The sequence below is a fragment of the Chelonia mydas genome, chromosome 12 (genome assembly GCF_015237465.2).
Source record: "Chelonia mydas isolate rCheMyd1 chromosome 12, rCheMyd1.pri.v2, whole genome shotgun sequence".
Taxonomy (NCBI): domain Eukaryota; kingdom Metazoa; phylum Chordata; order Testudines; family Cheloniidae; genus Chelonia; species Chelonia mydas.
Window position 1 is genome coordinate 8844365 of NC_051252.2, and position 27910 is coordinate 8872274.

General features: G+C 38.9%; 1 protein-coding gene across 16 annotated transcripts in view; it reads left to right on the forward strand.

Moving 5' to 3' along the window:
* The window catches only part of PHAF1 (phagosome assembly factor 1), a 44662-nt gene that overhangs the window by 15223 nt on the left and 1529 nt on the right, over nucleotides 1-27910 (forward strand). For 15 of the 16 annotated variants that reach the window (XR_006285295.1, XR_006285293.1, XR_006285294.1 and 12 more), the window contains 11 exons: nucleotides 4111-4154; nucleotides 6221-6300; nucleotides 10656-10750; nucleotides 14022-14119; nucleotides 15925-16037; nucleotides 18737-18870; nucleotides 20087-20170; nucleotides 20948-21030; nucleotides 22331-22374; nucleotides 24941-24984; nucleotides 26518-26576. Coding sequence is in view for 12 of the 16 variants with exons in the window: in XM_037877406.2 (XP_037733334.1) it covers nucleotides 4111-4154; nucleotides 6221-6300; nucleotides 10656-10750; nucleotides 14022-14119; nucleotides 15925-16037; nucleotides 18737-18870; nucleotides 20087-20170; nucleotides 20948-21030; nucleotides 22331-22374; nucleotides 24941-24984; nucleotides 26518-26576 (878 nt within the window). In the remaining 4 variants the exon portion in view is untranslated. The remainder of the gene's footprint in view (nucleotides 1-4110; nucleotides 4155-6220; nucleotides 6301-10655; nucleotides 10751-14021; nucleotides 14120-15924; nucleotides 16038-18736; nucleotides 18871-20086; nucleotides 20171-20947; nucleotides 21031-22330; nucleotides 22375-24940; nucleotides 24985-26517; nucleotides 26577-27910) is intronic. The other variant, XM_043526508.1, reaches the window with a different exon arrangement.

A 27910-nucleotide genomic window follows, 5' to 3' on the forward strand; every position in this document is an offset into this window, starting at 1 on the left:
TGCACATATTCAGGAGTTTCCCTTCTATTCTTCCTCACTCTTATGTGTTTAAATTATCCTCCTACAGCCCATTTGTTTAAAAATAGAAGGGTTAAACAAACTGATCTGGTTTAGTGGTCCAGCAAAAATGCATTTTGGTCTCTAATCTTAGATGGTCAACAATTCTGTTGTAAATTGTGCAAACTGTACAATTGTAAATGGATATAATAAGTATTTTGTGAAATTTAACTGATATTTATGAAGCTGCTTTGAAACATATTCTGTGTGCGCATACATTTATTGCAGATCACTTCTTAGTGGAGTAATCAGACTTGTTTTAAGAAGAATTTGGTTTAGGTGGGGGTTATTAAAGCCTGCTGTAAAGATGGCATGATTCATTTTAGTTTCTCTATGGTTCAGAACCCAAAGTTCAGCAGTGAAACTGACAAAAATCATGTCACTTCACTCTGCTGTTACTTGAATTGTATGCAGCTATTAGAGCTGGTCATGAGGAAGATGACCATAAATAAAGGCTTCTAGAAGGTAGAATGGCAGAGTTAGGAGGCTAAGGGAATAGTGGCAATATCCACGAAATGCTTTTTGTGCCTGTGTGGGTGAGAAGAGACCCCTCTGTACCTTCCAGCAGCCAGAGGCATGCTGAGGTCTTTAAGTCTATTGCATGTATTAGCCAGAGGCTGAAGTGAAGCGTGGTGCTCTGGACCAAGTTTTAGGGATCACGCTCTAGTATGAGTCCAAGTACCTTTCCCCTCTCCCCCGGCTCCCGTTCAGCTAGGGAAGGAGCTAGACTTCCATTATGCTGTCGTTTCCTGTTGCCTTGCAAATTCTACAAGCCCTGTAAAGTATTAAATATTCGACCTGTAAATGCTCTAAAATTCTTTTAATACTAGATTAGAGTAAATTGTGTAAACTACTGATCTTTCTCAAATGTAAGCCAAAAGCTTCTTGATTATGCAGAAATTGATCAATAATTGGGTTTGAATGCTGCTGATTACACATTTGCTTCTGTGGGCAGTGGAATAAATGCCATGATTTGTCAATAGTAGCTAAGCTAGTTTTTAAAAAGTCCTACTTTAGCCTTATGGCTTATTGCAGTGTTTCTTCAGTGGGTGTGTCTGCAGTGACTAGGAGCTTTTGTAAATTCACTGGGTATTGCTGGACTGCATAATTAGCTGTAAATGTTCCAGAATAGAGCCTGTTTCCTTCTCGTTCCTGCAGTTAATAAGTGTGTGCTAGACATGAATAGATTTTGAGTTTGAATAATGAGATGATGATTTGGTTAGGCTTGGAAGAATAGGATTTTTATCTTTCAATATGAATTTCACAATTCACACACAAACCAATTAAAACATATTTCTATCAATGATAATTGAAATTTATGGATAGGCATAGTAAGAGAAATATTGCTTGAAAACTTATTGGAATTTGATATTTAAGAATATTTACTTAGTATATTTTGACATGTGATGTTGACAACTTGTGTTTTAATGGTTATAAAACTTTAACTTGTTGATTCTCTGTGTCTGTCATTCAGTAATTGTTTAACTCCTCCCATAATGTGAAAACTTAAATCAATAAAAAAGAAAAACAGCTTAAAACCCATAATTTTGCCCAACTTTGAAAATTTAAATTTATAAAAGTCAAAAGTGATTAAAATAAACATCAGTCATCCACTGAAATAATAAAAAAAAAATTGAATTCTGTCAAGCCTACTTATGATGAATTGGCACTTTTTTGACTGCTGTCAATGCCTGGAGCTCATTTATTGAACACACTGTTCCCTTAGCTGACTGTTCTCTTTCTGTGTTCTTTGATTCATCCTTTATTGTATTCCTGGATTCCATCCTTAATTGATTCCAGCACTCATAAGAAGCTTCTGAGTTTTCTCCATTCTTGGGGTTAGTCTAGATATTTTTTCCCTCACTTCCAGAAATGTCCATGTGCAAAATAAGAGTGTGTGGAGGATTTGAGAAAATGGAATTTGGAAAAAAAAAAAAAAAATAGGACCAGTACTGACTCTCAGTAACCCCATTTAAATGATCTTCATTCTTAGTGAGGCATCTATTAGATCATAGCAGGAAGTCTAGAAGAGTTGAACCAAATTCTCATAATACAAAGTAGCCAGGATTTTAAGAAGCAGAACTAGGACAACTATGTAATATATAAACTTGCTTTAATGGACAGGAGAGAAACATTTGTTCATTGGGGGTTGGTTGGTTGGCTGGCTGGTTTTTTTGAAGGTGAGTTTGCCAAATAAAAATGTGTTTCGTGCTCAGTTTCTTAGTTGTCTAAAGTGCGTGGGCTTTTCCCTACATACTTGCCATTTTGCTTGAGGAAACTTTCGTTTTCTTTAGAGTCAATGGTATACCATTAAACATGAAGTACTTATTATACAGGCTGTTGTGTATAGTTTTAAATGTACATTATAATATTTTATATGGGGATATTCGCCAAACAAATTACTAAAACAAGACTTCCTTCTTGGTTGGTGGCATTCGTATGAATTTAAAACCATGTGTGTTCAGTTAATATGTAGCATTTCCTCCAGCCACAGAGGGAGTGCTTCTGTTAAAGCTTCATTAAGGATTATCCAGAGCAGCACAAGGCTCCCTGTTTTCCCCACAGCAGTTAGACACCATCCTCTCTCTTTCTTTCTGCAGCAGCTGGCACAGGAAGAAAGGTATCCAGATTTGGGAGAAAGCCTGTGGGGATGGAGGGGGCAAGATTAATCCCTTTTTATTCACTGAAAATCTGCTTTAGGCCCAATGTAGCATCAGGACCCATTAGTGCAGATTCCTATTCCCCAAGGAGACTCATCGAGATCAACAGGAATCCATCTAGGTGCAAGAGTCTGCACTAATGTATACAGGATCAGGCCCTCATAGTGGAGGTTCTGAAGAGATCTCTAAATTTAAACAAAAACGATATATACATAAAACAAAAATATTAAGAGTTATCATGCCTCTGGTCTGCTGTTACCCTTTTTTATGGATTGCTATTGTAAGAGTCTGTTACAGCACCTAAAGCCTTTGGATAGGCGTCTTGTGTGTTTATATCTGCCACAAATCACCTTGCTCAGTGAAAAAATGAGAGAGAAGTTTGAATATAGTGAAAGCTGTACAAGGAACCACCATTTTTAGGCATTCTGAAGAGTCCAACCCAAAGAATCTTCAAATGTATTGAAGGCACATCTGTAGCACTTCCATTAGGAGACCACCTCTCTTTGGTAACCATTTACTGTCACTCCCTTCAGAGATTGCTTAAAAGAAATTGCTCTGTAGATACTACTTTAGCCCCCAATCTGCCAAAATGATCCATTCATACAGACTCCCATTGAAGTCAGCAGGTTTCATGCAGATGCAAGGATCCACCCTTGCACAATCAGTTACAGGTTTTTTGGTGCTTGTTTTAGAACTGTGATAAACTCTTCACTAATTTATCTTGATTTGTTTGCAGTGTTGTTATATCTGTCTTGGTCCCAGAATATTAGAGAGACGAGATGGGCGAGGTAATATCTTTTTGTGGACCAACTTCAGGACCTGAAGGAGAGCTCTGTGTAGCTCGAAATCTTGTCTCTGTCACCAACAGAAGCTGGTCCAAAAAAAAAACTATTACCTCACCCATCTTGTGTGTCTAATCCAGTGGTGGGCAACCTGCTGCCCACAGGTCACACACGGCCCGTCAGAGTAATCCACCGGCGGGCATCTGCAGGCACGGCCACGCACAGCTCCCAGTGGCTGCAGTTTGCTGTTCCTGGCCAATGAGAGCTGTGGGAAGCGTCGGCCAGCACGTCCCTGCTGCCCGCGCCGCTTCCCGCAGCTCCCATTGGCCGGGAACGGTGAACTGCGGCCACTGGGAGCTGCAGGCGGCCATGCCTGTGGACAGTCAGTGTAAACAAACTGACTGGTGGCCCGCCAGCGGATTACGCTGATGGGCCGCCAGTTGCCCATCACTGGTCTAATCTGTCTTGATTCAGTTAAAACCAAACAGATTTCCACTTGAGAAGGTGAACTTGCAGTAATAACTTTTAACTTAGGTCAGTAATCTGCCCTAAACATCCTATTTCAAACTTCTGTGAAACTGCAATAATTTTTTCTATTTTCTGTCTTTCAGGTGATTGAAGTTTATGACTTGACTAAGGTGAAGTTAAAATATTGGTAAGTGATTTAAGATTACCTTGTGTCATTGGGTCACACATGATTTATTAGTTACCTTCTCTTTTTCACTCCAGTCATAATTACTGGACTGCGCTGAATTTTTGTCTCATTAATTTCTCTTCGCAAAAACAGTTGTGTATTTTTTCATCAGAAGTTAATTTAATTATTCAGAAGTAAAAGTTATAGGTGGTGTTCTCATAATATATCAAATTAAAGAACATGTTCTCAACAGAAATGAGTTCTGGGTACATTTTGAATAGGAGTCTTAAGTGTTTAAGGTGGTAGGCATGATGCATGTTGGATCAGTATTTTTGTGGTGCCAGTAGGATTTGTTTGGGACAATTATACTGTGTTTTGTTGCTTATGCTTATTATAATTATTCTGTTTAGCTGGGGAAGAGCTTTCAATTCTTTATATGCTACTCTAACAATGAGAACAAAATTCAGATCACCTTCCTAAGCATATTCCCTGTGTAGATTACCAATCCCCTGTCTCTTCTAAGATTTGTAGACTTTCTGCTCTAAACTCTAAACAAGTGTAAATGTGTTGGTAGGGAATGTTAATTAGGTAAAATAAACTGAACAGCATCCCACTGCCACGTACAGTATGTGGTATTATATCTAGATTTTTTATTTTTTTTTAGAAAGCCTGTATCCCATAATTATCAAAGGTTAGTTATAATAAATGATCCTTGTGAAATATTTTAATTGACATACTATTGTAATGGTTTATGCAAACCAAAGGCAGGATTTCTTTGATAAAATCAAAAGTACATCATTTTCTTATTCTCAAAAGCCCACCTTATGAGTATGGAAATGTCATTGTCTATATTTTTCCTCTGAGTAGTTTCTTGAGCTCCAGAGCTGACCCTGAAACAGAACGTATCAAGACTTCTTTGTAATGGGAGTTGAAGGTTGGAAAGCCACATACATAGAATGATTGTAGAAATACCCACAGATGTTTGCAATAGTTCAATTTAACCAAAAGATCTTTTTTGTTTTGTTTTTTGTTTTGGAAAAGAGATCAGTGCTCACTTTCCCACATGGCTGTCCCTTCAAACCTCTTTGTTATATAAAATGGCTGTAATGCCCTTCTTTCCAAATTTCTTGTAGCAATCATAGAATTATAGGGTTAGAAGGGACCGCAAGTGTCCTTTAGTTTAACCCCCCAAGCAGTGGTATCAAATGATGAGATCAAGGGGTCAAATTCTTCTCATCAAAGCAAAACTCAAAAAAGCTGCAACTCGTGGATTTGGGAAGTTTTCATATTATGTGTACGAAGGTAGAGTCTGATTTTATAAATCCCTTATTATCTTTTTATAGATGCCGAAGGGCCAAACCCTGCTTTCTTACTCCTGATATTCATTCAGAGTAACTCCACTGACATCAGTAGAGTTATGAAGGAGTAACAAAGAATAGAATTTGGCTTTAAGAATTATTTCCCTTCTGTTACAAAAAAGTCATACAGTTTTTTGGCTGAGCTTGTGAGGCCAAAAACTCAACTTGATGGCATTTTTCTGTTTAGATGTCACACTAACTTTTGAACATAGCATCCAATCAATTCCAAAATTACAGTGAATCTTTAATAGAACCCCTCATCTTAGATTTGCCCATCCTCCCATGTGGTTTGCAAATGCTGACACCCTGAAAAAGAGAGAAAAGGAGAATATGAGTGGCAGACACTGGCTGGGGGAGAATGGGGACACACAGAGCCCCTGGCATGAGGGAGAGGGTAGGGGGTTGCAAGGAGCCTCCTAAAATAGAAGGAAATGGGAGGGTGGCTCGAGGATCAATGTAAGGAGCCCCTTGTGTGTGCAATGAGCTTGGCTGACAGAAGCAACAAAGCGAGTGACCCCAAAGTATATTTGATTCTCCGTACCTTATTAAAACATGAGGTGTTTTCTCTGGTACTGGATTGCTATGTGAGATAAATGTAACATAATTTTCCCTTGAAAAATGAGTTTTCTGAGCATTCTTATTTTTGTATCTAAATGATTTTAACTAATGAACCCCAACTAATAGCCTGCTCCTTAGTGATGATTCAGTGCCTTTCATTTTCTTTTTCAGTGGTGTCCATTTTAACTCTCAGGCAATTGCTCCAACCATAGAACAGATTGATCAGTCATTTGGAGCAACACATCCAGGAGGTAGGCTACGGTATTTCTGAGATCATCACTTACTGGCTTCATCCAAATGAATTAATCTCTTAGTTAACATTAAGAATGACAAACTGTTCTAAAGAATATGCCGTATTTTCATATGAGAAGCCGATAAAGCCTTCTGATCCTAATTGACATGAGTTATATTGTTTTTCAGAGTTTTGTCACATTCTTATACTTTACAAGATATTCCCATTATATTTAAATTTGAATGGTGGCCTACTTAGTTAACTAAAATAATGTGAAATATATGTGGCCCAATAATAGTATGTTCAGGTAGCATTAGTGCGCTCACTCGAACCCACAATAACAAGGAACTTCTGAGGTCTTTCCTTTATTCTTGTCTAGTTTAGATGGAGAGAGAATTTTCTCAGGCCATGTCTACACAAACGCTTACTGTGCAGCAAGTTGGGGTGTAAATCTCTAGCATGCCGTGCACTAACTGTCCGTGTGGACCCTGCTGATACATGCTACGAGCTTCAAGCAAAAGTATGTCCGTGTGCCCTGGGGAACTTTTATCATGCATCAGCAAGTCCCCGCAGGCTGTGTGCTGGAGTGCTGTAGATATATACACCTCAGCTTGCCACTCAGTAAGTGTTTGCGTAGAGATGTCCTAAGTCACAGTGTCTGATTAACTGGACTATGTTTGGATAAATGCAGAAAAGTGGGTGGGGAGTGAGATGCCCCCCAGACCCAAGGTAAGAACACCGGACTGCTTCAGTAGCTCCTCATGGCCACTCTTCAGTCTGGAGATTGGAACAGCTGGCAGACCTTCTCAGCACCTGCACAGGTGTCACTGGATCCATGTAAACAGACCACATTGTCATGTGATATGGTCATCAGGATCCGCAGCGCTCCCAGCATGAATCACACTGGCTTCAAGGTGTGGCGTTCTAATTTATTAACACAAGTACAATCAGTGTACAGAAGAAATGAGACAAATAAAGTACAGACTGTAAACAGATAAATTCTCCAAATGGGCCCAATACCCCCTTCAAACTTCCGCTCAACTGAGTTCTATCTCATCAGGTTGCCCCTTTGTATTCTTGATAGTTTGTTCTCCATAGGCACTTGCTCCTTTCTTTGATCATTTACTCAGCCTTCTATTATATAGAATCACTGAAGAAAAGGGAAATCCAACAGAACAGAAGTACATTATTCAGTGTTTTTGATAGGTGATGAAAAGAAACAATGATTACTGCAACTCCTAGGGCAAAGGGTAACTAGAGTTGAATTACCTGTTGGGGAGAAGCCTTGGACAACCAAAGCTGAGTGCAGCCATAAAAGTGAAATAATTCCTCCCATAACTGGGGACTGGGGCTTGTGTCAGAATAGGCAAAATACCATTTATGGCATCCTTTCTCATGTCTCTCTTTTGGCCTTGTGTTCAATCCAGTTGCTGTGCTCCAGGCTGGTCCTCCATTGGCTAGTATCAAGACACTCTATGGTGTGTAGGGATGTACATCTCCATCTCTTGCAGTCTTACTGCTCTGCAGGCAGCTTCTTGGACAACGTATTGCAGGGATTGAGCGGTGTGGAAGGCTCTGCAGGGTCTGTATTGAATTATATTCCTTTAACTCGGTAACGGTGCCAGGGATATAATTGGATAGAGACCCTGCAGTAATTGGATACCAAACGAGTAAGTGAAGGCTGGGAGAGTTGTAGCCTTTACACTGTGAATGTCCTTGATTTTCTGTATATAAATCAAGCTGTAACACTATATGAATGCAGTTATTGGGAAATGTTTAAAGGAGAAAAAGAGATCTCGCAAACCTATGAAGTGATACCATGGACCATAACAATATTTATACAGCTGTAAGACTTGTTTATCTAACTTGCTGTATGGCCATGTAAATCTGCATTCAGGACTTTAAAATTGCAGTGTAACAACACATCTTGACCTTTCGGACATATTTATATGCATGTCATATGCTTAAGAAAAATTGTGCACCAGCTTTGTTTGATGCTAATTTTCATAAGATCATCATCCAGTGACAGTAAACAGGAAGGTGATGAAAGACAACAGCTTCTCTTTTCTTTGAGGTTTCCTTCTTTGCTTTTGCCACTGTTGTTGTCTTCACCATTTACAGCAAATGTTAAGTAATTCTTTGCAGTAAATTAGGGCCCATGACTGCCAGAACTCTTCTGTGTTCCATATTTCGTAACATCCTATGCAAACTGACTGGTAGACTGTTTCTGGCTGATGCTGCTTTTAATGACCATGGTTATGCCCTATAAAGTCCTAAATGGCCTGGGACAATCATAGTTGATGGATTACCTCTTTCCGTGTGCCATACCACCACAGCTGTGGTCTGTAATAATAGCTAGCTCTTCAATAGTGCTTTTTATTAGTAGATCTCAAAGCACTTTACAAAGTGCTCATTATCCCCATTTTACAGGTAAGGAAGGGGTGCTTGAGCTGGAACCACTTTGAAAGGAAGCACTGGGAGAGCCTTCATTGTGATGGCCCTGAGACTCTAGAATTTGTGTACACAAACAGACAAACACCCCTGGTTCAAAGTCATGAATTTAATGACCATCTGGGCACAGTGCAAAATGTCTGTTTGATAGGGTTTTTGTAGTGGGCTACGGTCATGCTTCCTATAATGAAGAAGGGGGGGAAGGAGGGTTTGGGGGGAATGGGGTTGGTGACTGACTGGCTGAGTTCCTGTTGAATGAACTATTTTAATGCTATTGAGATTTAATTGTATTGTTAACACTGTGTTAGGGTGCTTAGAGTCTTCGATAGCCATTTCTTTAGTTATTTCTCTTTATATATTACTTCTTAAGATAGCTTGACTTCCCTGTGAAAGTATTACCTTCTTCTCCACTCCCCGTTTCGAGACACTTCACCTATTATTTGTTTCCTGTGATGCAGCAGAGTTCCCACTAAACTGTCTTTGGCCTGAGCAGGCTACAAATGCCACTACACAACGGTTTTGTCTTTGGGCAAATGCACGCTTCTCAGGGAACAGGTCTTGAGGCTGGGTGAGGTGGCTGGTACGGTGTTAGCCAGAGGAATAGGCAACTGGAAACAAGGGAGGTACTGTACACAGTGGTAGCGACCCAGCAGTAAGTTAGTTCAGTGTAAGAAGACTTAAAAAAAAATAACAGTGGGGGACACCATAGCCAGCCGCCACCTCCTCCCTCAAGCCCTGCTCCCCTGGCTGGCACCTAGGTCCATGCCCCTCCTCCTCCTCCCCCCCCCCACCCCAGCTGAAACCATACCTGACCATGCACACCCCAGGGCCAATTCCCCTGGCTGACAGTGGCCCCATTCACCAGTGCCATGAGCAGCCCCGGAAAAATGAGAAAGATCCAGTCCCCACCCACCTCAGAAATCAGGACCTTCTGGCTTTGAATGGTGTAGACTATCAGGAGAGCACATGAGCCTGTGCACCAGTTGGGGGGTGGCGGGGGGGCACAGGGAGGGGCAGAGCCTGCGGGGCCAAGAGTAGGAAGGGCGCATTCTCTCTGCTCAGCCCCATGGAACGAGAGGGATCCTGGAGACAGAATCAACCCCACCGCCAGGACTGGCAGTGTATATGTTTGGGAGCCGGCGGTATTTGGAGCATTTGAGAGAGAGGAGGGAGGATTTTGGGGGTACCCAAGGAGAGTCACTTTGGGTAATTTGGGGAGGATTCTCAGGGAGCTGGGTGTGTGTGTGAGGGGCAGCCAAGGGGGAATGTGGCAGGAGGAGCCATCAGGACAATTCCTGGGGTGTTGGTCTTCCCTCGAATGTATATGATGGTGGGCAGGGTCCCTGGGAAAGATCAGAAGGGTTACAACTCCTGCTCCTGGGATCTGTGGAGCTCCTGAGGGCAGCAGGCCCAGATGGACATGAAGTTGTTCTGTGCTGGGAGTGGCGGGGAACTTGCCTTCATGCAAGGTAGGGGAAGAAGCAAGTGACATGCTGCCTTTCACTGGCACGTTCCCTGTAACCACAGAAACCTTCCTCATGACAGGGAGCAAAATCTCACATGGAGCCTCTTCTTGCTGTGGCCTTGGCATTCACATGGTCCGGAGTCAACTCTCCTGCCATCATGTTTGTTGTAGGGAGTGTGGCTGGGTGCCTGTCACCTGACTTGGGGCTGAGCAGCAATATTTGTGATATACGGCATATTCAGGGTTGTTGTTCCATGTGCACGCGGTTTACGGGGAACATTCCTGTGATGTGAGATCTTAAAATTCCATATTATGTCATGGTATTTTATTCTTCTCGGATATTTTGCTGAGTCAGGAGCATGCAGAAACAGCAGACTGAAGTGATACAAAGAGCTGCTAGATCTGAACTAGAGAAATTACTGTCTCTTTCTGTAATTCCATTTTCTTTCTTTTTCCAGTGTACAACTCAGCTGAACAACTCTTTCACCTCAACTTCAGAGGGCTGTCTTTTTCTTTTCAATTGGACTCATGGGCTGAAACTCCAAAGTACGAGGTCAGGAATCATTCTTAGTTAATAGATACTCTGCTTGTTTGTTTTTTGTCTTGGTAACCGTTGCAAAATATCACCTATATTTGCCTGCAAGCAAAACAAACCCTTCATCTGGGTGAAATTTAAGTCTTAAATTGTGCTCTGACGCATTTTCTTACCTTAAGCATAATCATTTCAAAGCCAAAGATCATGCCTGGCTTTTAGCAGAAGGGTGTGGATGGAGGGTTTGCTTCCAAAACTAATAGGGAGTAGCATTTTCATTATTGAGCAGAATCTCTAAAATTTGCTTCTCAAATGTGAACACCCAACTAATATCTAAAATATTTCAGTTAAAGTAATCTTTGCTTTTGCTTTAGTTAATCTCAAATTATCTATAAATTCTGTTTCAATTCCTCCAAAGTGATTGTGCAGCTAACTAGAATAGAGGGCGTAAAATACCCTTGCTAGATAGGAGAGTCTGGAAATCAGAATTACATGTGTTATGCTATATAGGTTTCCTTATTCACTAAATGTTTTGATAGGTTACTAAATGCGTAAGTGGGCCTAATCCTATATCCATTGAAGCTGGTGACATATATCACACTGACTTCACTGGAAGCAAGATCAGACCTACTATGGTAATGCTGTATAACTCACTTCTGTGTTAATGAAAATACCCTCTATTGTGTGATCCATTCTCATCACCTAAAGGCAATGCATATTGTACAGTGTTGGATTCCATGACAAAAACTGGAAGGGGCGGGGGGGGGGGGCGGGCGGGAAGGAGATAGGTTAGCCAATATAGTGGCATATGTTCTCATTATATGAGCTAATTCCCAGATCAGTAGGCTAGCTATGTGTAGAGAGAGCATTTAGAGGTTAAGGGCATTGCAAAGAAGCTTAATGACTTTTGTATGAGTCTTCAACAAGTAAGAGACTAGGGAGATACCTACCCAAAAGGTATCCTTTGCAGATAATTGATAGTGTCCGCAAATGAGGTGTCAAAAAAAGCATTGGAACAAATTGATAAACTAAATAGCAATACACCACCAGGATCAGATGGTATTCACCCAAGAGTTCTGAAGGCATGTAAGAACGAGCTATCTGAACTGCTTAATGAAAGATTTTATTTTTATCAGGTATTCTACTAGGAGACTGGAGAATAGCCAATGTTGTGCCTATTTTTTTTTTTTTAAAAAGAGCTGCTAGGAAAGAACTTAACCGTTGTAGACCTATGCATCTTATTTCAGTACCAACTTTGACGGACTAACTGGAAAAATAATTATGGGTAGTTACAAAACACCTAATAAGAGCATGTCTTGACATGGTAAATTGTGCCTCTCAACCCTATTAGAGTTCTTTAACAAGAGTCTCCAAATAGATGCTAGAATTGATTTTCACTTTCTAAGCCTTTCACAAAGTTACTCACAAGAGGCTATTAAGGTTACTACGTTTTCTTATGATGAGAGGTAAAGTTCTTCCATCGATTATAAATTGTTGTAGAGGTAGAAAATAAAACTTAGGAATAAATGGTCAGCATGGAAGGAGATCAGCAATGGAGTTCCCCCATCAAAACATCCTGGAAAAGTGGTTGAACAGTGAAGTAGTGAAATCTGCAGATAACAGTTGTTTGTTTGAGGATTAGGAAGGATTGTGTGGAAATCCAGAAAGACCTCACAAAGCAATGAATGTCATGTCTGTTGCAAAGTACTACATATTGTAAAGAACACTACCCAATGTGCATCAAAAGTTCAAAGAACACCTGTAAGCCTCCTTGTGGGAAAACACAATGAAAACTTCGGCTCAGTATAGTCAAAAGGCAAACAAGAATTTCATCTGTATTTAGAAATGACTAGAGAATAATACTGAACATATTAAAATGACATTGACAGTCATTTTCCTTAAATACTATTAATTTGGTTTTCTCTTGTCTTAGACTTCCAGATTGTTAGGATTTAGGACTAATTACGTTAGAAAGGAGACAGTGTGTGAAATGATAGCGATATAGTGAAAGGTCAGTTATTCCTGTTACGCTTCCTGTTCTTCCTTACAAAATATTTTTTATAGTAAAAAACGTTGACATGTTTAGTTTAGGTGAGGTCCTATTGAAGTAAAACAGTTAAAGTGAGAGACTCTTTTGCATATTTATTTTTTCTGTGTGTTGTTTCTGTGTCTCTGTGTTATGCCAGGGAACAACATAGCACGACAAATTATTTTCCTTTCCAAAGCTAGTGGTGTGTGTTTGAATAGTGTTGTGGAGACAATCTTTTATAGGTGAAGTTTATGTTCAATATGCATACCTATAAACAGACTCACCTAGGACAGTGTCAGATTTCCTTCTTCAGCACCACTCTTCTTTAACAACAGATTTTAAAATCATTGTAAAAATTATCCATACATAAATAACATTGAATTGTGTTGGAGGGATTGGAGAAGGAAAGAATACTGAAAGGAACCAGATAGGTCAAGGTATTTTCTCTGACAAAGACATTCTCCAAACCAGCAGAGGTACAAACATTAATTCTTAAATTTTTGGGGAGCTATTAACGGGTTTTAGAAAGCAAGCATGAATAATACGACAAAAGATTGATAAGATTTAAAAAAAAAAAAAAAAAATGTCACCCACATGTTAAAGGCCCCATTTTCTACAGTTTTCCAGGACCATAAATTCTGTAGTATACCAGAACAAATGCTTTCAAAGCCTATAAACTTTTTCAAACACTAGTCCTGAACTAGAGTGTCTTGGGTATATGTTTCAGAGTAGCAGCCGTGTTAGTCTGTATTCGCAAAAAGAAAAGGAGTTCTTGTGGCACCTTAGAGACTAACAAATTTATTTGAGCATAAGCTTTCATGAGCTACACCTCACTTCATCGGATGCATTCAACCACTGAATGCCTCCGATGAAGTGAGCTGTAGCTCACAAAAGCTTATACTCAAATTTGTTAGTCTCTAAGTGCCACAAGTACTCCTTTTCTTTTTGGGTATATGTGTGGCTTATGTTAGGGAACTGAAAAACTGTAGCCATCTGGCAGAGGGTAGGTTAAAGAATTGAGCTTTTTCACCCCACCATGAGCATCAATGAACAGTGTAGTGCAAGGTAATATTTTCCAGTGGCTTTTTTTCCTGCAGTTGTAGTGTACAGATATTCAGGTTAACTATACCTAGAGATGTACAGTCTGTATTTACAAATACAGTTGTCTGGTGCAATATTTTGAATGGAAATGTGTGTTTTTAGAGTAATGTATATGTTTGTCATACAGTATATAATAGTTCGAATGTTTTTATATATCCACAGCCTAACTTTGCTCATGGCCTAGCTTCTCTGCAAATTCCCCATGGTGCAACTGTGAAACGAATGTACATCTACAATGGAAACAGCCTGCAGGATACCAAGTATGTATAGCTGATTTGTCAAGGGTGATTAACCAATATCTAAAATGATTTTTTCTCCTTTCCCTAAATCAACGAAGATGAAAATTGAGCTCGGAGGGTAGGTGGGGTAGTATGGAAGAAGCAAGTGAGACTCAAGAAAACTCTTCTCCAAAAGTGAGGTTACATGCTCCAAGAGTGAGGATACGAGCTGTATTTGGAAAAGGCACTGTACTTATACAGTTTGCATGTACACTAATGCCCTTTATTTAGCTAAGTGAAGCTGACTAGGGCAAGGAACAATATTTTTGCTATTTGTTTGTACAGTGTCTATCACAATGGGGCGTCAATTTCTGATTAGGGCCCTTAAGCTTTACTGCAATGCAAATAATAAAATAGCAATCTCCGTGCTTATTTAGCGTATGAATAATATGTCATATTTGGCTTATTTCTATCCCATTGATACTCAGGGGATTTGTGTGTCTAACTTCCGTGAGTATGAATGGGAATTACTTGTATAAATCCCTTATTAATAGGAGAATGAATCCTTATGTCTTTTTTTCCCATCTGAATGAACTGTTACATTCATATTTGACATGGCATTTCATTGTCCCATATTAAGCAATACTGTACTGTTACCATTACTTCAAGGTTCAGTATTTCTGAAAGTATTTTTCTTCCTGGGGAAGACTAATGCCCGGATGGATTAATGAGCAAGAGAAGGGGATACATTATAATGGACCTTGTTTATATGGACATTGTAGTCTAATTAGAATCAAGCGCTTTGGGAAAGTTTTCCTCCACCCATCGGTGGCATGGTGGGTTTTAATATATGTGTGCATGCATAAAAGCCTCAGCTCACAGGCAAGTTATGTATTCACTCAGACACAGAAAAATTCACATTATTGGGAAAAAATAACCTTAAGGAAAGTACACATATTCTCTTAAAAGTATATTACCTTTCTGTAAATTCCTTACCTGCTACTGTTGCAATTAATTAGGTGATTATAACTGAAAGAGATTTAAAAAGGAAAATTGGCAAGTGAACTGAGGAACAGATTGTTAATTGTCTAGAGTTCATGCTGATGATGCCCCTTTAAAATAATTCAGATACTTTGACATTTAGAAATGGTGACAAATGACAGTGTGAATCAATTAAAATCTAGGGACTAGGAGGCACGTGTTTTATGATCTTAAAATAGACTTTAGATGCTAAGTCACATCAACGAACCACAGCAGAAATCAGTACACTCAGCCATCTGTATTCAGGAATGGTCCAAGACTGGACTAGCAGGAATACTTGAGCTGGAGAGTGAGAAGTGCTGGCAGTGTCATGTGTAGAAGCCTCCACATTGCACACACATGTTGTTTAGTTCTAGCGGCAGCTGTGAGTTAAACATGTATAAGCACAATATGGCCCTTATTTTCACAAGAAGTACATTTGAAACCAAAACTTGTCTGAAACAATATGTTCCGGTATAATATGAGATATATAATTATAAAGTCCCAAGTGCTGGATGCAGCTGCTGTAATTTCTAGATCTTTTTGAATTGGTTTTTAGTTAGTAAAGGACCCAATCTTTCATGTTGCATTTTTATTTATTGTGCTGCTTAACAAGGCTGTAGACAATGTGAGCTTTTTTTGAGTTGACCGTCTCAAAAATTACTTCAGCCCCTTCATTCTAGGTGAGTTAGGCTCTCCCATGTCAACACTAATATGCTTTGCTTTAATGTATTGTACTAGCTTCTGTCATTGGAGAGTTAGCAGAAAATTCTTATCTTAAGCATTTTCAGTGTTTGTTTTTGTTATATCTGATCTAACTGTTCCAGGGCTCCCCTCATGCCCCTCAGCTGTTTCCTTGGTAACGTGTATGCAGAGAACATTGATGTTCTGAGAGATGGAACTGGACCCTCAGGTTTACGGCTCCGCTTACTCACTGCAGGTATTACTGAGAACAGATGTTGTGTTGCCCTCACTTTTAGTCAGGAAAGGAGGGACAAATTCGAATGAAATATGCGTTAGCTATCTTATTGTATTTTCATAGGTGGGTTTCAAAATGTTTTGCACATCTTCTTTTAAACCCTCTATGAAACAGTATCTTACCGTTGCTGCATATCCACACTCATGGAGAAATCACAGATGACTGTGGAAACTTTTTTCAATTCCAAGTTCATGGAGTTTCTTGTTGGCAGTGGAATTTGTTTTATTCTGTGCATATGCCCAGAAAAATAAACAGATGCTGTCTGTCATAGGAAAACCCTGTCAGAAACAATGAAACCTCAGGTAGGTGTGTGCCCTGAACACTGTAACACCAGCACTAGACAATGCCACTGTCATTCTAAATTCAGTGGAGGTGGCATTACAAGTGACGTGAGTTGATTGGTTTTTACCCTGTGTTCTCTTGATGGCTGGACATCTAGACTAAGAAGAAAGGTTTATTGCCTGCTCAGAGATGCCACTAGGTGACTGCTCCTTTAAAGGGCTTTAAAATATTGTCAAAAAACATATTCAGTTTATTTCAAATTCTTCTTTTGAGTAGCAGGGCTTATTTTCTCAGTGTTATGACTTTTTTAGACCTGGTCACGTTGAGAGAACTCATATATTCTTAGTACACACAAGGTAAAAAGTGGAGGGAGGGAAAGCTTTAAAAAAAATGAGGCATAAGAAACAATGAATAAAAATGTAGCAGATTTGTTAAAGTTACTTTGCTTCTGTCTTTACAGAGGAAGATAATGGAGAGCTGCCTAGGACAGGGATCATATATCCTGGTGTAGTAGGGAAGGAGTTAGCTATATTATCCAGATAATATAAATGGTTTTGAAAAATTGGATACTTTTAAGGTAGAGTGTCATGTCTAGATAACATACATACCTGAGACTTAAAGGAAATGATGTTAGCAATAAATAAAATCTTTATTAAAATGTTATATTAGCTGTCAGACTTCTAGAACTTGCTAAAGGACAAACTTGCCATGTATCATTCTTTCCTAGCTGAACTTAGTTCCTCCAGTTAATTCATTCTCCACCCCTTCTAGAATTAGTTTCTGTGTAAGTGAGTTAACTTACAGTAACTCTTGCTGAAGAAATCAAAGCTGGCTTGATTGGGTTTCCTTCTCTTTATAATACTTACGAGATACCACAGACTAGGAGGCAGCACTAGCTAGCCGCCTTTTGGCTCTCAAGAAAACTTTCTCAATTACAGTGAGAGAGCAGTTTGGTAAGAAAAACTGAATTCTCCATGAATTGAAAAACCACTTCTGGAAATCATAAATAAAAATACTAATTATGCTCTCAGCATTACATTTAAAATTTTTCTCTTAGAGGCAAGGCATGTTTATCCCTGACTTACATCGCTGCCCAACCACTAGCTAGACATAGCGGGTATGTCAAAATGGGCAAAAAGTGCGTGTGTGTGTTGGGGAGAGAGAGAGAGAATCGTGTTAACACATTTGAAAAGCCCTGTTAGGTTGCATCCTCGTACTTTGGAAGCCATGTTAGCTGGCCATGTTGTACCTTAGGCTCCCCATGAGGCCTGTGAAGACATAGTCAGATAGGCAAATACTACTTTTATGGCCTCTGTTGTGGTTCAGCACCCTTTCACACCATGATTGCCTTAGTTAAGTGATTTTTGGCAGTGAAAGGCTAGAACTGTAGAGAACTTCTGGTCATGGGATTCATGTTGGAGCCATTGGCGACATAGTACAATTAATCTTGCCTTGTGAATTGCCCGTTTATGCCTATCCAGCAACCAGCTCATCTAAAACTTTAATTCTGGTATATTGCACTTCAGTGCCCTCTAATATATAAAGAAATTAATTTCCTGATTTGTTCATCTGATTTTTGTTTGGGGGAGGTTGTTTATTTGTTTTGGATTAAAGCTACTTTGGTTGAAAAATACCTTGAGTTGTAATGCCTACGCAGCAAAGTAGAGCAATGGAACATTATATATACAGTGACTCGTTTCATAATTTCAAACAATGTTTCAACCATGCATCTATGTAGCTGTGATTCAGTGCACTTATTTAAATAAGCATTGTGTGTATATATGAATTTACTTACTCTGTAGCTAATAAAAGCTAGAAACTCTCCGGTGAGAATGTGATATATATTTCTTTGGCCTAAAACAGTACTGACTAAGAATTCTATTGCACGGGCCTTATTTTTTTGTCTGGTCAGATTACACACTGTTTTATAACCTTTAAAACCGTACAACTCCCACAATGCTTCCAATACTGTAGTTAAACCTCTTACAGACATAGCTAACTGCTCACACTTATACTTGATACCAATTGATCAAATTTGAGACTGACAGTGCAAATAAGTAAACTGCATTTTGAAAAATGAAAAGAGACAGGGGAAGAGTTGTTCTTATTCCACTGCTCAGGGAATCATACTCAATTACTTTAGCCATTAAGATAAGGGTCTATGACAGTTAACCACATTACCTAGATGAGACCTTTTTGTGTGTAAACTGCCATCAGAGTTAAGAACTGAATTCAGTACAGCAAAATTGTCTTAAAGGAACTTCTTTGCATTCCATCCCCTTAACCAGCTAGGTGCTCGGATTTGTGATTATTCATTCTTTATGTAGTGTTGTGATCGAGGAGTTATGAACATTAGGCTGTTGTTCCCCATTCTTCAGGCTGTGGCCCAGGTGTATTAGCTGATGCCAAGATGCGGGTATTTGAGCGCTGTGTGTACTTTGGTGATTCATGCCAAGATGTTCTGAGCACTTTGGGGTCTCCGCACAAAGTCTTTTACAAGTCAGAAGACAAGGTAGGAAAAGGCACTCCTAATTCTAGGGCCATGTCTATATTCAGAGTTGCTGCAGTTTAAAGATGGTGTGGGGGTTTTTAACTGATTTTAAACAGGTGCAAAACACAGGCTGGACATTCTCTTAATCTGATTTAAATCTGGTTTATATGGGTTTAGTTTAATTTAGTAAGGAATCAGTAAGTGATGTATAAACCTAATTTAAATCAAACTACAGGTGCCTACACTGTCTTGCACTGGATTAACTTAATCTGCTTCCAAACCAATGTAAACTGGTTCAACTTTGAATATGGACAAGTCCTAACAACTGTGTGCTGGTTTCTGGGTTATTTTTTCTTTTTAATTAAAATTAAAGGTACATTTTAGGTAAAATTTGTGTGAGTTCTTTATGTTTATAATATGAAAAAACACACTCACTATTGTATGTATATAATACACACACACACACACACACACACCTCATGTCAGATCAAACTATTGCCAGCAGCTGGTGATCCTGCAGTAAGCATGAGGCTTTACATTTTTAAACTAATTATCATTTATATTTATTTAAAGCTACCTCCACAGCAGTTTTCACTTTTAAACTCTTGTGAATTCCTCCTGCCTCATCCTTTATTTCACTGAAAGGTGTAGATAGAGGCATATAAACCTTTTTCTGTATTAGGCAATAGAATAAGTTTTTCACAGATACCTGGAGGACTTTGATATCTACTCTTCTCGCTTTGCTGCCAGGAGGAGGCATTTTCAGTAGTCTTTTCCTATCTCTCACTTCTGGGTGCAGGGATATATGGTGTGTTAACACAATAAGAACAGAGTATTTAAAGATGGATTCCTTTAATTTAGAGTAATCTTTTTATTTGCTATTTATATAATGCCGGTAGTATAATCTTATTTCTGTGCTAGGCAATCCCAGATCCTCCTGTTGAAGACATTTGGAGCTGACTACTACATAAATATTCTGATAAAATTCCCTTATCTCCTAATTGAAATGGAACCCCTCGGTAGTCTGGGTTGTACATAGCCCAGATTATATAGACTCCTCACAGTATTAAAATATAAAATATTTTTTCACAAAAATAATTTAGAATTTGAATCTGAGGGAAAATGTATGGACGTTAGTGTGAAACCAGACCTTGGAAAATTGTTTTTAAAGTAAACGTATTGATAATACTTTAGCTATGGTAAGCACTGATAAATCTATATGTGGGTTTCTTTGCAGATGAAAATTCATTCACCCTCCCCCCATAAGCAGGTTCCATCAAAGTGCAATGACTACTTTTTTAATTACTTCACACTTGGAGTGGTAAGTTGAAGACTTCCATAAATAAGCCATTTGTAATTTGAATCAGCCATCCAATGTACCCTTTAGAGAATGACTAAGTATCTCACGTTGGTGTTTGATACAAGTACTAACATTGTGCAAAACTCTCAGTGGTTGCCTCAAGAATCTTTGAATATGAAAAATGGGATTGCAAATGCTCAAATTAAGTCAGACTTGAACAATGGTATTTTACCATTTTCCCACAGTCCGTGGAGTGGTTCTTGAGTGTTTGTCTGGCATCCCCCCAGCACTCTTATCACACCCCTAATGTGTAGGAACGGAGGCCCTTGTTTCCGAAATCTAGCCTTTTCTACCCCACCAGATACTATTTCGCCGTTCCCATGCCTGACTTTTATTTTTTTGTATATCTGTGGAGTTTGTAACAAATTTTCCTCCCATGTTCATCTTCATTTTAGCACCTCAGGTAATTTGTGTCATAAGCATGTTGGCTTTCCATCTTGCATCAATGTAAAATGAACTATAATAGGCAGATAAAATAGACTTGCTCAGCGAAACTGCTAACATTAGCAATTTCAACATCAGACTAGCCATATAGCTATAGTTGCATATGCACTTGCTGGAAGAAATACAGATTTGAATTTATACATAAAATGTCCCTCTTATATTGTAAAGGCTTTTTTTGTTTTGTTTGTTTTTACTTTTACTATATAGTTAGACCCTCCTTACTGCATATTGAGGAAAAACTACATTCCCTCACCAAACTGTTTTGCTCATGTCTATCTCCTTTGTTTTCAACAGGATATTCTTTTTGATGCAAATACTCATAAGGTGAAGAAATTTGTCTTGCATACAAATTATCCTGGTCATTACAACTTTAACATGTGAGTACAGAGAAGTAGTCTAGAAAAATGCAAACTCTGCGACTAGTAAATCCTGTGTCAACCTTCTATAGTTCCTATAGTTTCTGTTGAGCAGCTTTGATTCATCTAGTGGGAGCTTGGAAGGATTTCAGGCCACCATTGTTAGGACACTTCTTAGCTCTGGTTTTTAACTCTTGTGCATTAATAAGTATACATTAGAAAGAGACTTATGAGGGGACAGCAAGCACTACTTCGAAGTCACATGCCACGTAATGTTTAATAATAAAACATCACAGCATAGATAGGAAGTACATACATTTTTAGAGAGGATAATCATGAGCATTAGCAAACTTTTAAACTTAATTCCGAATAGTTTAGTTATTAGTTCACTCATTATAAGCAGTGCTTGTACAAGGTGGACTTTGTATATTTGACAAGTAGAAACAAAACAGCATTTGGGAAGTTTTAGCTGTTAAAACTATAAAAGTGAATACACTGGAGTGTGGTGGATGTTGCAATAGTCTGTAGAGAGCCTGTAGATATTTCAGTGGCTGTTCACAAGAAGACAGAGAACAGTGAGGTCACATAATCTAACCAATAACATGGTATTCTCCCGTAAATTTCCCCAATATTTTTCCCCTTCATTGAAGAGCTGGTGATGCCTACTGGCAAATGTTGTTCAGAAACGGGTATGTTTTATTTGTAATTTTTTTCGAGAATTTTTGATTTCCTCTCTCTGGATGACAAAAGAGAATGATTTGCAAAGACTGTTTCTTAAAACTTCCCACTGTTTATTTCCCAACTGATGATATAAGCCTTCGACATCATATTTTCCACATCAGTCTATGATTTCATAGCCTTTGTCTGCCCTAGGAAGGGTTTCTGGCATAGCAATACCAGCAAACCCTCTTGGCGATACGCAGTTTATATCAACAGTTATTTTTCCAATATAGCTTATACCAGCTCGCTGAATGAAATAAGCTGAAGTAGCAAAAGGATTTTTTTGCAATTATAACTGTGGCTAGGGCTTTTGTTGATATAGCTATTTCAGTTAGTGGTGTGGGTTTTTTTCCCCACACTTCTAATCTCTAGCTATCTTGACGACAGTCGTGTTCATGCCCGCAGCATCCACATGGGAGTGTTACAGTGCAGCACTGTGGCGTGCACTGCTATTTGCACACCGTGTCTGAACTGTGGGGCAGTGTGGATGTGCCCTTAGTCACAGTGAACTGCTCACTAAAGCATTTCTAGGTCCATTTGTGCTACCTAGTTTCTATTGATTCCTGTGTTTTGTAACAGCTTTACAATTTCAATGTTCTAGATACCATCGCTGTGAATTCAAGATTCCACTAGCCGTTAAGCGAGGTCAGTAATCCATCCTCCTGCTCCAGGGGTTTGTTAAAAGAAAATACAAAAGGGAAAAGAATGGACCAATTTTCACTTCAAATATAGTCTCAAACAACAGAAGATAATAGAAGTGCTGACGATAGTAGGAAAGAGAGATCTTTTGAACAGTTTTCTAGTATGTGTAGTAAGGAAAATGTTTAAAGATTTTAGTTCACTGGCCACTCCAGCTTCATTGTTAGGCTAACCTTCCTTACCCTGAGCAGGCCTACGTTTGTGTGGCTATAACATAGCATTGCTAGTTTCCTGGAGGAGTGCTGCTGCATGCATTGTTAACATGAATTATGTTGTTCATTAAGGCCCAAAAGTTGTAGGGCAAAGTGAATCTGATCTGATCCTTCCATTCTACCTTTGTTGAATTTTTAAACTGTTATCTTGATAGTCACTTATAAAACTCTTTTCCCTTCACCACTCACAAGGTCTGTTTATTATATTTAATGTAATTTGAGTTATTCATAAGAATAACTATGACCCTATAGTATGTGGCATATGCCTCTATGTAAGTATCATCTGGGAATCTCCAGGCTCAGGAAAGAGTTTAAGACTTTGCCTCCTAAGTGTCTTATTGCACACAGGCCCTGATTCAGCAACGTACTCAAAAATGTGCCTAACCTTTAAGCATGCGATTAATCTCTTTAAAGTGCGGGGATACTCACATGCTTAAAGAATCATAAATTTTAAGGCCAAAAGGGTCCTTTATGGTAGTCTAGTTTAACCTCCTGCATAACATAGCTAGGCATGTGTGTAAGTACCTTGTTGAACTGGGGCTTTAATACCCTAGACAAGATATAGAATGCTGGCTAAACTGCTGCCAGAGATCCCTTTGTCATCGTACCCACTGACAACATTGATTGTCTCCCTTGAAAGCACTCACCTGCATAAAGCACAGTGCTTTGATGGAAGTCACATCAGTGAGAATCTGAGTTGGGATGAAAATAAGGGAAAGGAAGGGGGGTGGGGTGTACACTTGTGTGTGTTTAAATGAAAATCAAATTTATGATGTACCTGAGAATACCAGCACTTACTTCCCTTCACTTCCTATTTAAATATGTTTCCCTAAGGCTCTTATGCATTTTTTCACACTCACATTTCGATACTTGTATTCAGTCTAAGTAGTTTTGTGCCTCTATTATGGATATATTTGATTTATTTTATTCACCCTTTTCTTTCCCCAACATGCACCCACCAGACTGAAACTTAACAACACTGATAGTATGAAGTCCATTGAAAAGTCTGTATACCCTTCCATGGGCTGGCAATGTGCAGTGCAATTCTGTCGCTGACAGTTCATTGGTGTACAGTGGGCATATTACTTAAACACTGAACCCAGCTGTATTAGAAACCACTTGCTTGGTGGTGAGTGACAATATAAATGAGCCTTCAGTTGGATTAAAGAACACTTTATGGTTGCCCCCAGAGAAGATGTTTTCCATTTTAAAAAGTCCAGAGATGGAAGGAAATACATTCATAGGCTGGAAAAATGGCCAGCAAGCAATTTGGAGTGCCTGGTTTGTTGGAACTGCAAACCATATGTGATGCTGTTCCTCCATTCTGTCTTTTTTCATTCTTGTGAGAAACAAGAAATTCCGATTCCCAAGATTCTTGCATTCTCTGCTCTTCAGAGAGCAAAGTTCTTGTACACTTCAGTTCTACCAGCTCATATAAATGGAGCCAGTCTGGAAAGCAGAGGTTGGCACAACTTGTGCCCATATATTCATAATGTTTTTGGGGTGGAGTGGGGAGGAGTGTTCCATCAAGGTGTGCCTTGCGGTTTTTATCTTGTAAGGAGCACTTAAACCATTTTGCTTTGGGAGTGACAGGGTCAAATCTGAGGATTTGTTGGCTTCTCAAATGCATACGGTGCTTAGTCTTCGCAAAAAGAAGAGGAGGACTTGTGGCACCTTAGAGACTAACAAATTTATTTGAGCATAAGCTTTTGTGAGCTACAGCTCACTTCATCGGATCCAGTGAAGTGAGCTGTAGCTCACAAAAGCTTATGCTCAAATAAATTTGTTAGTCTCTAAGGTGCCACAAGTCCTCCTCTTCTTTTTGCGGATACAGACTAAGACAGCTGCTACTCTGAAACCAGTCTTTGCAAAGTAGCTCATCCACAAGAGTTGATTTGTTGCTACGGTATGCATATTACCTGACACTGTACAGTTTTGACAAGTCAATTCAGTGCACAGAGAGATAAATAATGTCTTGTTTCTTTCACTCCTATATTTTCTTTTTTCTCTTAGAAGCCATTTAAGCTTTAAAGCTTACTTTTTAAAATAGTGAATGGGCAAATCTGTGTCTCCAGTGTTATTGCTTAATCTAGTGGATTTATGTTTAATCAGTGGGATTTTTTTGTTTTGTGTTGTTTTGACCGCTTTGGTTACTGGTAAATTTTACTGCTCCAATGTTATGTTTTCATGTTCCCTGATCTCTGAAATCATTTTTCAAACTCTCATATTGGATACATTTCAAAGAAAGTACCAGTTCAAATTTAATTTCCAGAAGAGCCTTTTTTGTTTACCTTCCACAGATAGTGCGGATTCACAGACTGAAACATGCACGACGTACAGCAAGGTGAGTCTTCATAAAACAAACCAGAACACTTGCCAATATAAATTCCTTGGCTGCTGAGTGTGCAGAACTCTGACCATGTGTCACAGAAATAATAGCAATATGGAAAGATGGTTTTTAAAATAAGGGAGTTCAAATTACTCTCCTCCCACCAAAATTTAATTTTAATGTTTTTATGGATTTGGATTTCTTCAGTGAAATTGTTGTAGTTCAAACGTTTTACTCTGAACACGGTCAGAAATATAGTGCAGTCAAACCTTGGGCTTTGTCTTCCAGTAAATTATGTTATGTTTCCCATTTTAAGGCAGCTAAGAGTTAGAAAGATTAGAGATACCTTTGAAATGTAATATTAATGGTGAAAATCAGGAGTTTAGCTAGAAATAATTTTACATGGATGGATTGACAGTAACTGTTACAGATTAATTAAATATCTGTAGAGTAGTGACAAGATAACTCTGCATTCTTAGGAATTTCATTTACGCACGTACTTTTTTCAGAGTACACCTGTGAATTTTTTTTGGCACTTGCTTTGGGGGTTGTCTGCACTTCGTAAAGAACTTTTTGACAGTGGTTTCTATTGCATAATGAATGACCCATCATTCAAACCTTCTGAAAACAGTGTAAAAAAAAAATCCACCAGATAACAGTAAATCAATTTTTTTGGTTAAATACATCATGTATTTTACCAAGCAAGGCAAGAGAAACATTAAGTAGAAAAGCTTCCACTACACATGCAGAGATGCCTTTGACATCCCGGTAGGCATAAACACCACACACTTCTACCCTGCAGCACTTTTAGTTCCTGCCAGCCTAGGGAATGAGACTGGGCTTGTGAGATGAACCCAGGTGTTATGGTAATTGGAATATCTAAATGCCGGTGCAGAGTATTGACTGCTTTACTGAAGGCAGGAGGCCTGTATCCTCCTTTGCTTTCTGGTTGAATTATTTGATATACTTCAGTCCTTCGCTGCATTGTTACTTCCCTTCAATATAAAGCTAGCTTCATAAGCTGTCATGCCACAGGAGTGGATAGTATTGGGAATTCTCAGTCAAATAAATACTATGCCTGTCTTGCAACCAAAGGCTTTTGTAACTGAGAAAAGGCAGTGATGCTAACTTGATCTCAGCAAAGTTCTAAGAGAGTGCCTTCCTGTGGGAAATTTCAGATGCCTTCTTCTTTGAAATATCTCCTTAAAATGATGGACACTGTGCTGTGTGTTTCTGCCATCAAACCCACAGAGGTTATAATAGTATTTCATTCTTTTTTTTTTTTTTTTCAATTAAAGTCCACTTTCCATTTAAAATGGAAGCTAGTTTTAAACTCAGAGCAGTCTGCTAGCTGCAGGTTCTGCTGAGTAAAGCTGGCTCCAGTCACAAAACACTCTGTAAACATAACCTTCATGCTTCATGGCACTCTGTGCTGCCTTGTGGTTTGCACCAACGCTACAACCAAAATGTGCATGAACCTCCCCCTTTGTATAAAGAAAAGCTTTCCTGTCACTCTCTTATTCTAACACCCTTTTAATGTAATTACAGTGGGATAGTATTCAGGATCTTCTGGGACATCCTGTGGAAAAGCCAGTGGTACTTCATAGGTAAAGATGCTATCTGTCTTGTTATCCTGTATTGCTGGCAGGAAGTGAGCTGATGACAGATGATTACCGCAAGGATAGGTCTGGTAGTAATTATCGTCAGGATTCATGCCATCTCTTTGCTGCTGAAGCATCAGTTCTGCTGCCTCTAGCTAGGAAAGCTCACTACCATTTGGGGAAATCAGGAATCTGTAATATGAAGCATGGGTGATCTCAGCCCAATTCCAATGGGCAGGTATCCACAATGCAAATTATCCACATACTTAGCACCCTTGTTAGCACTTGGTCTCAAAGGATTGAATGGGCCTGGAGTCAAAACTTCCTTCCTCACCCTTTCTGGAGGTAGCTCCTCCATGCAGGGTTGAAGAACATGGGTGGAGCAGTATGTGAAATTTGCACTACTTCTACTTGTATTATGCCAGTTCTGTGGATAAAACACGGGCCACAAGTTTGCATGGCTCTCATTTCTAGCACCTTTCACCAGCGCTGAAATCACTTACAAAATGTGAGTAATTTTGTCGAGTACAAGAGTGAGAGCAGTGTGAGGCTAAAAGTCATGGTCTTTCATAAATCTTTTCAAAATCTTTCATAAATTTCAGAAATGCTTAACCGTGGCTCTATTTTCACCAGGCTTATGCTAGTTACTATTGAGTTTGTTTTTAAATGATTGTGGGCCTGATTCCTCACTGCATTACTCCAGTTTACTCCTGTAAAATCACTAGAGCAGCATCAAGATAGAACTATGGTAATGCACTGTTGAATCAAGCTCTTCCATTTTTAATGTGGGTTGTTCAGAATAATTCAACTAAACTTGCTTTATAAGGCACATTTGCTATGTCACATTCAGTTAAAGAAATTCTCCGATTGTAGAAGAAGCCAGAACTTAAGAATAGAATATATCTGGAAGAAAACTATACCCTAACTATGCTGAAACTACAGTATAAACAAGTCTTTAAAATGTATATTTTCCAGGTGTTTTAAGGATCTGACCTAAAGTCCATTGCAGTCAATAGGAGTCTTTCCTTTGACATCAGAGGGGCTTTGGATTGGGCCCATATTCACTGATTGCTGCAATTCTCTTAAAAACAAAACAGCATTTAGTTCTTGTATAACTTAAATGTTTATGAAGCATATGTGAAAGTCAAGAAATGCATTAATTTTTTAAAGGTAACTCTAAATTTAATTAGGCATGTCACTTCAGACATAAATAACTACTTTGCTAGAGATTCAATATATTAAAATCACTAGATTAATATACATGGTGCAGAAGATACCTTTAAAAATAGGGTTCCTAGTAATTTTCACTTGAAAAAGGAGTGGGGGAGAGATGCACACGT